Source organism: Hirundo rustica, chromosome 3 (assembly GCF_015227805.2).
Source record: "Hirundo rustica isolate bHirRus1 chromosome 3, bHirRus1.pri.v3, whole genome shotgun sequence".
Classification (NCBI taxonomy): domain Eukaryota; kingdom Metazoa; phylum Chordata; class Aves; order Passeriformes; family Hirundinidae; genus Hirundo; species Hirundo rustica.
This window is the reverse complement of record NC_053452.1, coordinates 110,517,248-110,531,414: the sequence shown is the minus strand read 5'-3', so window position 1 is coordinate 110,531,414 and position 14,167 is coordinate 110,517,248. Positions and strand designations below refer to the sequence as shown.

The 14,167-nt window shown below is 45.0% G+C and overlaps 1 protein-coding gene across 3 annotated transcripts in view; it reads right to left on the bottom strand.

The window, feature by feature from the left end:
* Positions 1-1,736: 1,736 nt before the first annotated feature.
* EVA1A (eva-1 homolog A, regulator of programmed cell death) overlaps positions 1,737-14,167 on the bottom strand; it is a 206,361-nt gene continuing 193,930 nt past the window's right edge. For all 3 annotated transcript variants that reach the window (XM_040060666.1, XM_040060664.1, XM_040060663.1), the window contains 3 exons: positions 13,991-14,155; positions 10,105-10,284; positions 1,737-2,913 (listed from right to left, as the gene is read on the bottom strand). In XM_040060666.1, coding sequence (XP_039916600.1) covers positions 2,543-2,913; positions 10,105-10,284; positions 13,991-14,155 — 716 coding nt within the window. In that variant the 3' untranslated portion in view covers positions 1,737-2,542. The remainder of the gene's footprint in view (positions 2,914-10,104; positions 10,285-13,990; positions 14,156-14,167) is intronic.

Here is a 14,167-nt window from a genome sequence, read left to right as displayed (position 1 = left end):
TACATCTGAAGCAGATATTTTAATCCCACAGTTGCATATCAGGTATACTCAGATTTACCCCAGTTGTTCTTTCCTCTGGCCAAAAAAAAAGTCATTTGGGAAAATCATATACATAAATCCACTTATTTATAACATTTTTAAAATCAGTTTTGCAAGCTATCTCCCAGGACACAGCATTCTAAATCTGAAAACCTGCTGTCCTTTAATCACCAAGACTGAGGGACTGTATCATTGTAGGGGAAAACACATGGCAAACAGCACTGACCCCGCTGACCTCACCCTGTCTTTGCTCCTCAACACCCTCAGCAGAGTGTGTTTGACATTCCAGCTAAAGCACCTGGCAATGCATCAGGGCTTGGGACCTGCCTCCTGCTTTATTTCTACATACTAGATCCAAAAATTACCTTCCAGTTCAATACTGAGCCTTTCCATTCAAATCTTCACAGGAATCAGTCCACAGTGCTCGAATTGGCCTCCCGGGTGAAGCCACCTCTCACCAGCCAGCCTGACCTCAGACATTGCCAGTGCCACCATCTGCAGCTACTCAGCTTTGCTCTCACCCTGCAAGGGCCACAAGAAGGATTGGTGGGCACTTCCAACACAGCTTTCCTCATCCAGGGAAAAGCCCCAGTGATCCCAAAGAGCGCCAAGAAAGCCCCAAGTGCCAGGGGTCGGTCCCACCTTGCAGCTGTTTGGCACAGCACACGATCCTTTATAACATGCTCAGTCATCCTGTGGGCAGCTCCACCCATTACAATCTCTCCTTAAAACTTGGGAAAAGCTCTGGGTAGTCAGAGCTTTTGATCTTTATTTTCCTTGCAAACACTTTAAGATTCTGGAAATAATATTTCCATGCCTAAATGACAGAGGAGCAGATCCCAAAGCCATGCAGTCCTACAGCAGTGCCATGCAGATGTGAGAAACACCGAGCTCTTCAACTGAGGTGATGTGAACTGCTGCTTGGGGAGTGCTACCCCATTGAAAACTCCAGGGGACAGCTGAAGAAGCACTAAAACATTGCACCTTTTCTTCTATACCTCTTTTCTTTCTTTTTTTTTTTTTTTTTTTTTTTTTTTTTTTTTTTTTTTTTTTTTTTTTTTTTTTTTTAAGTTCTATTAACATTTGCTTCTGGGTCAGGTATGATGGGAGTACAGGGAACAGACTCAAAGCATCATGAAATCACTTTGAGGGGGCCCCTTGAGTAACCAACCCATTGCTCAACTCTCCTGCCCATGTGCACCACAGAAGTTGATAGATGGGCTGCAGCCAAAAAAAAGAGGTGCTGCCAGTTCCCTGCATGCAGAAAACATCAGCTTTGATTGCTTGCAGTGGTGTGCTACTCCACCAAAGATTTCCCTCAAGCAACACCTATGCCAAATGTGAGGATGTAAATTCAATTGTATCAAAGCAAACCAGAGTTTATTTTGCATTTATTATCCATTTTGTCATCAGACATGGCTTCTTCTGTGTTGGTTTTCCTCTGGTAAACACAGACTTTTTTATAATTTTATTTTTTTAATAAAATATATAAAACATTGTGCATTGCTATCCATAGGAAAACTGTAGTTTAACAGCAACAACCAAAAAAAAAAAAAAAAAAAAAAAAAAAAAAAAAAAAAAAAAGAATAAGGCACATTCCTGTGCAGCATCTCCAAATATATATATATATATATATATTTAAAATAAAACAAAAAGAAAACCTTTTTCAACCTCTTTGAGGTTGTTAGCTTCTCACTAGTCACTGACACATCTCTTATATTACCAGAATTTCACTGTTAGAGATAGGTTGGGTTGTGTTTGACAGGGGCCAGCAGGGAGAGCAAACTCAAAAAAATAATAGGATTTTATCCCTGAGGTGTCAGTAAAAAACCCTAAATGTTCCCACTGAAAAGGAAGATGAAAAGACAGCCATAAATAACTGAATACACGATGGCAAACATCCAAGCACCGAGATGATTTCACGATGGAAGAATCCCCCTCCCTCCCATCCCCCAGTTCTTAACAAGTCCTATTTGCTGTTGAGTTTTAATTGGGTTCATCTCATGGCTTCTGAAGTCACAAGACAATCGGTCAGGATGCACCTCCCCCTCCCTCCCCAAATCATCTTTCCGGAGTTGTCATTTTGTTCACAATTCTCCCACAGTCCTCAGGAAAGGGAAACCAAAAACTCCTAAATGGAGCCCGAATGGCGGGCAGCCTCCCTCTGCAGCCAGGAGCGGAGCGCCGGCACCACGGCGTGCCCAGGACGGCCCAGGGCCACATCCCCCGCCGGGGAGCTGCCATCGTCTCCTCCCTGCCCGCTACTCAGAATCGAAGGCGGCAATCGCTTCTCTGAAACCAGAAAGTGTCCGGGAAGAGGCGTGACATCAATGTCAGGGAGAGAGAGATGGGGAAAACTCCACTGCTGTCCATCCACACCGCTCCGGGTGGCACACCTGACAGGGAAAGGAGACACCCACGCTGTACTGCCGCCTCCCTCTCCTCTCTGAGGTGTGGGGCAGCCCCGGGGAGCAGGGCAGGAGTGCTGGAGCCCCACCGTGGCTCAGTAGTAGCGGTTGAGGCTCCTGGTGCCCGGGATGTCGGGCTGGCCGTTCATCCAGATCTCGCGGATGATGCGCTCCCGCTCCTCCAGCCGCTGCGCTCGCTCCAGCTCCTCCGCCGAGGTGAACACGTTCATGTTCAAAGTCCTCTCGAACCTGCGGTGCCTGCGGGCAGACAGGTCCGACGTGGTGTCCGAGTCGTCGTCGCTGTCGCTGCTGTCGCTGTCGCTCTCCCGCTCCCGAGGGGGTTTTTTGGAGGAGGAGCGCTTGCAGTCCGTCCGGCAGGACACCCTCAGCACCAGGGCCAGCAGGGTCAGCACGAGGCCGATGCACACTCCGGACACGAAGTACAGGGCGGCCCGCTCGGGGTTTTCTGCAAGGAGAAAGGAAACGGTGGAGGAAAAACCCCTTCAAAGAACAGAACACACGCGGCCCCTCCGTACGCACACCAGAAGAGTTTCTGGAGCTGCCGAGTTTCCAGTGGCTGCTTTTACTTCCATTGCCCTCCTCTGTCTCCTCCCCCCCAGGGCAATCCGGAATTTAAACCCTGCATTTGCTGCCAAGGCATTTGCCCTCATGGGGAATGCCGGATTGCTGCAGTGGTGTTTTGGGGTTGTCTGGAAGAGAAGGGAGCAGCCCACAGAATTCAATCTGATTCCCACAGGGTTGACACCAGGGTGCTGCACAGCCAGCTGCAGGTAAGTGCATCCTGCTGTCGCATCCACTGCCTTCAAACCAGGCATAAAGACGATTACAAAACTTTATATGCCCTGTGCTGTGGCCCGGCTAAAATGGGAGGCTTGGCAGCGTGGCAAAAATGCACATTATTTATTCATAGACTTCATTTGCTTATCTAAGGCAAGAGTGCTGGCTCCCTGCCCAGACCACCAAAATATCTACCTGTGCTCCACAGGCAGAGCTGGAGTCAGTGCACCAACAGGATGAGTCCTGCACAGCCGCATTTCTGAGGTGATGTTACAAGACTCCAAAGGATCCACCATACCTTTCAAATTAGGTCATCTTGTTTATTTACCACCTCCTTTTTTTTTTTCCCTTCTTTTTTTCTTTTCTTTGGTTCACTCATAAGTGTAATTATGATAAATGTTGTTACTGCCATTCCCCTGGGCTGATTCATCCTGGTTTATTGGTACACTAAATGGGTAAAGGTGAACTGAGCAGAAGTGTCAAGGCCAGCTCTACTCTGCACCGTCTGCTGGGTGTCTTGAGCTCAAGGATGCAGTCCGCTCCTCAGATGAGTTTTATTCCCCTGAACCCAGTGATGGATTCATAACAGCTCCCACCAGCTGAGACCCTGACATTTGGCCCCAAAAGATCTCTGTAACTAAAAGGCTTCACTTCCCTGACCACTGCTTTTAGAAGTGCCTCTTCCAGCCAATCTCCTAAAGCAAGGTTTGTAAAAGGTGAACTGGAAACTATTTGGAGATGTTCAAATCTCAACAGGGCAAGACCATGCTCTAACTTCAAAGCTGGCTCTAAAGGTGAAGTTAGCCATGTTCTGAGCAGGAGATTGGACCTGATGACCTGCAGAAGCCTCTTCCAACCTAAAATATTCTCTGAGTCTGTGGTCAGAGCCCAAACACTGGCTTGTGCTGCTCTAGGCAGCATGTAGCTTAGTGCCTGGAGGAGCTCATGGAACAATTACAGAGGTGAAATGCCTTTGTGCTCTTCACTTCTCTCCCAAATGAATCTCAAAGGTGACTGACGAGCCAAGGTGGAAAAAGATGTCAAGATAGTCTGAAAATTGGCTAATAAATCATCATGATCCAAGAGTGGTTGGTGTGGATGACATGGGGGAACATCAGGCTGAAGATAGGACAAAGAAATATGAGGAAAGTGCAGCAGATAAGTCCAAAGAAAAGAAAGAGGTGGACCAGCCTCCTGCAAACTTGGCTGTAATGCAAAGAACAAGCAGGACACTAAACTGAATGTGCCATGGGCCCATGACAGGGGGTTAGAGCTGATGGTCTTTAGCTCTTTAAATGGTCTGCAGGGTATCTTCCAACCAAACATGTCTGTGAAATGCAGCAGTACTTGGAAGGTCAAGTGAAACTAAAGCCACAGGTTTTAAACTAAGATATTTTGACAAAAGCAAGACAGCACAATTCCAAAGGTAAAAGAGAAGATACCAGAACAGGCAAGGAGAATGTGCCAATGACCCCTGGAGCAGCCTGGCTGAAATCCTGCCTCCATTGAAGGCAATGGCTGCTCTGAATTCAAGGGTCAGGATTCAAACTAAAACTGCAGCCTCTTTTGTGCATTAGGAGGAAAAAGCCAAAGTTGCTGCTTTCCATCCAGTCCTATGTGTACAGTAAAGGAAAAAAAAAAAAAAAAAACACAAAAAAAACCACCACAAACACCAGGAAAAGCAGAGTCCCTACCTGATAACAGTTTTACTTCCATGTGCAATTTAACTGAGGACAGTAATCACCCAGCTCCTTCTGCAGGTAGCCCTAAGAAGGGCTCTGGGGACAGCTGGATCATGGGAGTGTGAGCAAATGAGCAGAACTGGGGTGTTTGCACTGCAAGGCACTGGGTGCAGTCTGCCCTGGCTCTGCCTGGCTGAGACGATGCCATGCACACTTCCCTGAGCACCACATTCTGCACACACATGGGCTTGATTTGGATGCATTAGTTCCACTGCTCGCTCCTTTAGAGCAACTCATAAAAAAAACATAGGCTGGAGCCTGAGACACAGACACATGTGGATTCTCTGCCCCCGATTTTGCCCATGTCCCGCTTTTCCTTTCTCTTCCACACTCCTTTTTCCATGCTACTGTATCCAGTTCATGAGCAATTTTACCTCGATTGCTACTTAAGCAGCCATTTTTCTTCCCCTGCTTGTGCTTGTCTGTACAGCCCTTCATGCAGTGCAAGAGATGTAATTGAATTTTTGGGCTCCAGTGGCATTTATGCGCTCCTACAGCTACTCTGTCAACATCTGAGACACTGTCTGGACTTCCTCACGGAGCTGTAGCCCTGTGTTCCACTGCAGTCTTGGCATTTATCGTATGTACAATCCACTTGCACAGCAGCATCTCTTTTTTTTTCACAGCAGAAAGAGCAACTTAAGCTAAAAAGTCTCTGCTCTGCTTTTTCTCACTTGAAGTAGCCAAGTCAGCAATAGCCTAGATTTGGGGGTTTAATGGACGATCAGTGATTTTGAGAGCCTACCCCACTGCATGTTCTACTTGTAAAGACCAAAACCAGGCACCTTCTTCAGCAAATGGATGCTCAGCACCTTCCAAAAACCTCAAAGGTGGCCCAGATTCATCACACCAACAGTGGAGCTCCTTGTAACACTCATTTTACTTGAAAAAAAAGTTCTTTAAAAGTATATGGACATGAGTAGCAAGAGTTAGCACAATTTTGATATGTATTCTTGTGTGTGTATGTGTGTATACCCACATTAAAACATAGATTTTGACCACTGAAGCTTCTTCTCCCAATGCTGTGGATGACAGCTCAGAGCTTCCAGCAGGACTCTGTTTCTGCCAATCTCTTTGGCTGGGGCTACCTTTCTCCTTCCTTGTATTTCTCTCTCTGGATTGAAAGCACTGATAAAAATGTCACTGATTCAAGCTTCAAATTAATCCATGCAGACAAAAGATATATGCTCTGCATAACCCTCTACACAAAAGCCACCATTTTCTAGGCACTCAAACTAGCCAAAAAAATTAAAAACACATTTTATTTTATTTTTGCAACCAAACCAGCAGCCATTACGGAGCTTGTTTCCTGAGGGCTAACAATCTGCTGGGAGCATCAGCCCAGACTGTCACTAATTCCCCAGGAAAAGCCCCAGGCCAAGGCTGTTATTGCTATTATAAAAAATAGTTTCAATAAATAAAAAACATCTAGGCATTAACGGTGCTGGCTTCCTGTAATGGCTTCATGCATTCCAAAACCTCAGTGGGGAGGAAAATTTCAGAGGGCCCCCAGTAAAAGATTCAGCATTAGCCATGGCCAGACAAACAGTAGGAGCAATATCTTCTAGGGAATTTACAGTCAGCCCCACAGGCTGCCAAAATCCCCTGACAGAACAGAGGAAGCTCTCCAGGAGCCCCTTATTAATAAGGCTCAGGCCAAGCAGTCTAAAATTTGGAATGATCTCCCCTGGGCTGTATTTTGGAAGCCCCTTGTTAATAACTTGGCAGCAAAGTTTTGCTTATAAAAGAAGAATAAAACAGGAATTTGTGGAGGTTTCCCTCCAACTGCTTCCTCCTGAATGCAGTGACAAATCTGGGATGTCTTCTATCCAAAAGGAGGCTCTGGAAGAGCTCTGATACATTTTGAATGTTTAATGTTTATATAACCACGAGGGACGTTTCTGGTCTTGCTGATAGTCTGTGACTGCAAAGACAGTTCCAGCTGTCACTGAGACTGGTGAAGTCTTTCCAAACACTCAGGCAGGTTTTGGAACAGGTCCACGACAAATAGCACATCTGAGGTTTGTAGGCAGAGATTGCCTCTAATTAAAAACCTTATTCTATAAAGAAAATCAGCTTTCAAATAAAGGGTGTCTCTGAGTCTTCTGCAAGACTGAACTCTAAATAATATTTATCTGTTGGATCAGCTACTAATTTCATTCCTCACTGACATTATTCACACTTTTTCCCTGTTTCTGAAGAAATAAGTTCTGGAATCTGGGATGACACTGACGCCTAACTGGCTCTGCTATCTAACCATGGGCTCAAACCAGCTCAAACCAGGACTCTTTTGCTTCTTGCTGTGCTGTGATTTTTTCTATTCAGTTGTCCATAGGAAGATTCCCAGCTCTTATATGGGAATATCAGTCAAAAAGATGGTGGAAATGAGCACAGAGCCTTTTGCTAATACTGTCCCTTCTCTGTGCACTGCAAGTCTCTGCATGTGTGAGTGACTGAGTCTGCAGACTCCTTACCTGCAGCTGCCCAGCCAAAACTGTCATTTTGTGCAGAAAATGTGAACACCATTGAGCACAGAAGGGATTCCGTTATTTATGGATGCTCTACCCAGGCTAAAAAGTACCCTACTGCCAGGAGATGGGAAAGGAAGTAGAGAGGATCATCCTTTCCATCCTGGACTTTACCCATGAAATAGCAAAAACCCAAAGCTCCACTTCCCTGCAGTGGATCTGAGGGTATTCACCACCCTCTGGCCCAAAAGAAAAACACTTTTCTATATTGGCCCAGCCTATTTACAATTTCCTTTTGCAAACTCCTATTCTGAGACAACTCATGAGCACAGGGAAGCCCTGAATGCAGCACTTTCATTCTGCAGAGAGCACCTGAGGGACGTTTTCTGTGTCAGGGAACAGAGCAGTTCTTGCACTACTGTTTCTCTTTGTCACCAGAGCTGTGGTCAGGAGCAGTGGGAAGATGTGTGCCCCAGAACCAGCCCTCCCTGGCTGCTCAACGCCCTGCCTCTCCTGAGCCACTATAGTGGATCCTCTATGGACATCAGCTGTGGCTTGAGCTGCTTTCAGGGCCCCAAACTCAGGCAGGAACAAAAAAAATTTTCAACTGCTCTACTGTTCAAAATATGCAATATGAAGAGAGATGGCTTGGCAGTGCTCTAGTTTTATGCAAATTATATTTGTGCCCTGTGCCACAGTTCATCTTTGAAGTCATAAGCTAAAACGTCTCCATACTCACATTTAACAAAATAAATCATGACAAATCCATCATTTCCACTAAAAGCAGAGGCTAAATTATATACAGCAGATAAAGATGGTTTAGGACATCTGCTGTTTCAATCCAGGGGTCAGTCATCAATTCTTTTTATAATAAATAACCAACTGGACATATATGTCACTGAGACTGAAACCCCTCTAACAACCATGGTGAGGAACATGGGAACCAGCTGATCTTTAAGGCCTCTTCCAACCCAAAATATCCTGTTGTTCCATGATACATTGGGAAACATAAGCAACCAAGTCCTGAACTCAGCACTTGAAACCAAAGTTTTGAGGTCTGAGTTTATCTATTTGACATCCAGTGGATGTGAACACAAGGAAACCACAAGAAGACAGAGCAGACAGATCCCACAGCAACAGGACAGTTAAAGTTGTTTGTGCTGCAGTAAAATCTGTAGGCTCCTGCCAAGACTGACACCTTGAGACAGGGATGAATCCAGACCTTGCTCCCTAAAATCAACATAGAGTCAAAGAGCTCTGCTGTTGTCAATGGAAGCAGTCCATGGAGCATTGTCAGCAGCCCTGAATCACAGTCCCAACTACCCTGGACCACTAATCCTACAACTTTCTCTGCCCATTACTGTTCAGATGGGGAGCACAATATTAACAGCATTTTGTTTTATAGTAAGGATGAGAAGGAAGGTATTCTAATGTAAAAAAATGGTAGCTGTAGGTAAGGCGGGAGAAGTGGGATAGACAGAAGGCTCCTTTAAAACTTGTTTTTCTAACTTTTCCTTGGAGATATCCATGCAAAAAACAAATCTATCCTGCTCAGCTATCTTCTGTGAAGGATACTACTAATTCCATTTAATCTGCCTATCTCTGAGGGCTGTCATAATAAAAATGGATCCTGATACTGGATGTTTAGAAGAGCAGAAATTTGTATAACTCTTCATGGTCCTTTCAGAAGAACGCTTCACTAAATAATATGCAGAAACACTCTCACAAATCTACTCAGTTGTTCCAATGTAAAAAAACCAAGTGGTTCCAGCAAAACCCGAGTTAGCTGCTTCAAATTCAAACACTTGGATTAGCAGCATGGTGGCATCTCAGCAAGAGCAAGAGCATGGCACCAAGAATGCACTACTGTTTAATGAATTATCAAGATGGAATTAGCAGGCAGACATGAAAAACTAGCTCACAAATACTGGAGCTTTAGTTAATACAGCCTTGAACACTTCCAGGAATGGGGCAGCCACAGGCTCTCTGGGCCACCTGTACCAGTGTCTCACCATCCTCACAGTAAAGAATTTCTTCCTAATGTCTAATCTAAACCCACTCTCTCCCAGTTTAAAGGCATTCCCCCTGGTTCTGTCACTTTACTTTCACCTTTTAAAGTGAATTTTTTTTAGAAGACTGCTCCCCCGTTACTTGAAAGATATACGTGGGTGAAAGATAAACTGTGATCCAAGGAGATCTTACTCTAAACTAGATTTAAATATACAATTAAGTAGACTCTCAAGTTACTTCATCTTCACACTTCTACTGAAGATAAGCCAAATTCTCTTAAGCAGTATAAAGATTTGAGTGCTGCTTATTTTCCAAATTACAGGACAACAAACATGCCTCCCTAATGAGCCAGGCTTTGATCTCCAGGAAAGTGAAGCATTAGGAATAACACCACATGTAAGATTGCATTGTATTTGACTCCAGATGAGAGCAGAGCCAGTGGAAAGCAGCGCACAATAAATTCTGTTACACACTGCCTGCTAGATCTGCCCCAGTCAGGCCTTTCAAGGGAGAATTCGCTGAGAGAGGAATGAAACTCACAAACAGTTCAGGGAGGCAGATTCAGCCCCAGGTGGCTGTGAAAGGAGGGTCTACAAGAAGCTTGCAGGAGCCCAGGGAGGTGTGAGCCACCAGACGTACCTGTGATGAAGGCATAGGCTGCCAGGACGTTGCTGAGCAGGGCCATCTCCGTGCCGACGCCCACGGGCTCCATGCTGCTGCTGCTGCTGCTGAGCGCCGGCGGTTCTGTCTCATCCACAGGGAGCAGGACAGGGGTGTTGTCTACAGGGTAGAAAGTGGCCGACCTCCCTTTCTTCTTCTCTGTTTTGACACAGAAAGGGAATGAGGAATGTTGAATGGGACCCAGTTCTACCCTGCCTTATTCCCACTAGGTCAGCATCTGTGTTCAGAAATCTGGAGCTGCTCGAGAGGGAGCCATGCAAATTTACCCCTTTTTTGGGGGGTAACTAAATCTCCTCAAGCAGCTTCAGCTGAGCACATACCCCATCTGCATCCAGGCATCATCATCTCTTCCCCATCTCCTGCTCTTTCGTGTCACCAGTTAGACACACCCACCTATGCTACAGCAAATATATAATCAGGTTTCTTCTCTCTTATGTAAATCAAAGGAGCCTTTATCAACAGTGGGTTCAGCTAAGCTTGTAAGGAGGACTGGAAAACACAGGCAGAGCCCACAACCCTCTGCTGATGTAGTGCTTTAGTGATCCATCCACACCTGGCAAACAGACATGTTTTCTCTCCAGCCTTCATGGAGAAGGGCAGAGCTGAGTTTACGACTTCCTTCAGAAGCCTGCTCATATTGTGTTTCACCCAGACACCATTTCCCCTCTGGAGAGGTGAGTGAACATGGGTTAATGATTTGATTTTATTTGTCGAAGACTGGAGCTAAGGAGGCAATTCATTCCAGGAGGCTCAAAGAGACCCTTTCAGATCTTATCAGCTCGCTGTTGAGGGCTCCCCACACCTTGATCTGCAGGCAGACACCCCCCACTACTCACAAAACAGTAATTGTTTTCAACACAGGAAAAAGTCAGTGCACAGGATCCAGCTCCACCATCCATGTGAGTTTTTTACTGTAGCTGTTATAGATTTTCAGGCTCCCTTCTCTGGGTGTCTAGTTCTGGCCAAAAGCAAGAATTGCTCTGTAAAATCCCAGACTTGCACCTGGCTTCCACTTATCCTCAGGTATTAAATTCAGGACACTGCCAGCTCCATCTCCAGTGGTGCCATCAGTGCCATGCAAGCAAAGGCATTCTGTCAAGAGTTGTGATGTGAGATGGCTTTTGCTCCTTGGCTGCCTGATCCATCACCTTTCCCAGCAGCACGAGACATCATGTTCAGCTTCCTGCTGTGGGTTCCAGGAAGCAGCTCAGCCCAAGGGAGCCGTAACAGAAAGTGAGGGGTGTTCAAAGAGAACAGGTAATACTGGATGGAGAGGGACTGAGGGCAGGAATGTGTGTGCAGTGATGCCAACTCCTAATCTGCCTCGAGCAGAGCCAGCGGGGATGGGTGTCCAGGTTGGCACTGTGAGGGATCAGCCCCAAGGAATGTGGGCACAGCTGTACCTCTGCCCCTGAATAGCTGCATGGCCTTGGGAAAGCCACGTGTTCAAGGTTACCACGGTGTTAATGACTGGACTTCAAGCAAAGTGTTTAAACATGAGTGCTTGGGTGTCATATCCCAAAGTGTAAAATATCCCAAGAGCCTCTTGCTTTAGGAGAATAGAGGTTAGTGCAGATCCCTTGTTAAAAAGGGACACAGAAGGCCCAAGGGCACATTTGGCAGGAAATCAATAGCAACATTTCACTTTTTTTTTAATTCAGATTAACATGCCCTCGAATATCTCCTTTATCCTCCCTCTGGTAGATCTGCCTGTACAAGTGTTCGAAATTTTCCCTACCACTCTTCCAAGGAAATCCATAGAAGCAGGGAAAATATTTAACTTCTTAAAACTGAACCCAAAACTTGGATATTTCAGAGCATCTCAAGTAGCACCATGCATCCAAACTAAGGCAAGAGAATCCTGGTATTAGGTGATGGGTAGCAAAGAGTCATTCAGCTCTCCCCACAGAAGACAAAGCTCAATGTATTTGCTCATACACAGACACCTAAGAGACCCCAGGTTCAGGAGGACATCCATGCAGAGATGGCAGGAATGAGAAGGGATTTAGGGGAAATACTCACCCTTCTAGAAGACAAGTGAACACCCCAGGTCATCACAAATGACACATTTATATGTGGGTAACTCAATCCTGCCTGAGATGTCCCCTGACTGAGGTCTGTCTCTGAAATAGTTAATGTAAAATCCCTTCACAGTTGAGGAAAATGAAGGGCACCACCAGGATATAACCTCACACATATTTCTTACGTCACATGGGCACCACCTCTATTGGGTGTGGAGCAGCCCTTGTAAACCCTGCACAACAACTGTTCACAAGATCACAACTTCAGGACACAGAGTAAGGGATAACTCCTCTCGAGATGTGAGATGTAAGAAGAATTCCTTTTTTTTTTTTTCACCTCTAACTTGTCAAATGAACAGGTGCAATCAGATGTGTTTTTAAATTAATACTGGCCTGCATACACTAAACTCCAGCAAAGACCACAAAACCACAGAACTGGTTTTATCATTAGCAGGATTGTACAAGCACAGACACAGGTGACAGAAAATTACTGGACTTACGCAGGAGGGAAAAAAACCCCACACACAATTTCACAAGGGCCATGTGTTGCTACACTGTGTGGTTCCCTGGTCATACTAAAAGATATTCCCTTTCCTCCTTGCTAGCTTTGAAGATCTGTCAATGCCTAACCAGCTCACTACTACTAGTTTTCTCCTCACCACCCTTTCTTAGCTGCTGCCAGTCACTTGAACAGTTTCTCTGTGAGTTTACAGCAAAGCTGTAAAAAATTCTCTCAGACAGAAGTAAATTTGCCCAACACTACAGTATAAGCACAGGAAAGGTCATTCATGATACCAGGCTGACGTTAGCATATAGTTTTAATAAAATAAATAAAACAGGAAAGGAGATTACAGAAATTTCCAAGTATTTTGTTATTTTTGAAACATTCTTCTAGGTTTTAATTTCAAAATGACATCTTTGTTTGAAAAGTGGTGCATATTTTAAAAGTGAATGAATAAACTATGTGAAAACTAAACAAAAGGTGTCATTTGTAGAAGTAAAATGTTTAGATGAGTGGAAATTAGTTCAGGATATTTTTTCTTGCTTAAAAAAATCTCCAGGATCACAATATTTATTCGAGGTTAAGTTAAAACTCTTTTCCTTGACAGTTTTTCAGTAAGGCCTCCAAACTGACAAACCTGTTATTTCCAGTTCTTATTTATTTGTGAATTGTTTATCCAAGCTGTGGATTAACTTTGCCAGGAGTGTCGACAGAGACAAGCACTGCCCATAACCACCCTCAAGCTGAATCTCTGGGAGCACAGACTGGGATTTTCAATAGTGTCATAAACCATCTCCTGCATATTGGAAACAACACTAAACCACCAAGGAACCCAACACGTGCTCACTTGTGCTTTTCCTTTATTCATACACCACCCCTTCCTCCTTCTCACCTATCCCTAGAGATGCCTAAGATCGGACTTCATTCATATCTCTTCACTTTGCATTTTATGAAAATAGCATCGGATTTCAAAGCTCAGTTGAAAACTTCTCTGTCCCATGAGGCCAATCTACTGTCTCTGCCCTGTTTTGTTTGGGTTTTTTTCTTTCTTTGCCACTAGACAGGTCTGGAAAGTATTTCTGTGATGAGTTCGGACATGCATGACGATGACTGCTTCTCCAAGAAACCCAGTGTTTCTTGAAAAGTTTCACAGTTCATTTTAGCCCATCGCTGGTCACATCTCAAAGCTGCCACAGCCCTTTGTGACTGTGACGTGGATGGGATTTTGGAGTAATACAGAAATCCAGAGAAGGGGAGATGGAAAGGAACAGTTACCACAACACCGTTAGGTTTGGGCCGACATCACAATAGTCACAGCTACCTGGGAGAGCTCGCTCTATGTTGGAAGGAGAGACATCCGAAAGGAACACGCCGTCCCCTATAACATTGGGGTCAAACACTCTTGGCTGCAGCGGAAAATGTGGCTTCTGAGACCCTTGTTGGTTGGTTGGTCTTGCCTGAGTTTCATGCAGAAGCTTCTTGGGAACTGAAATAGAGG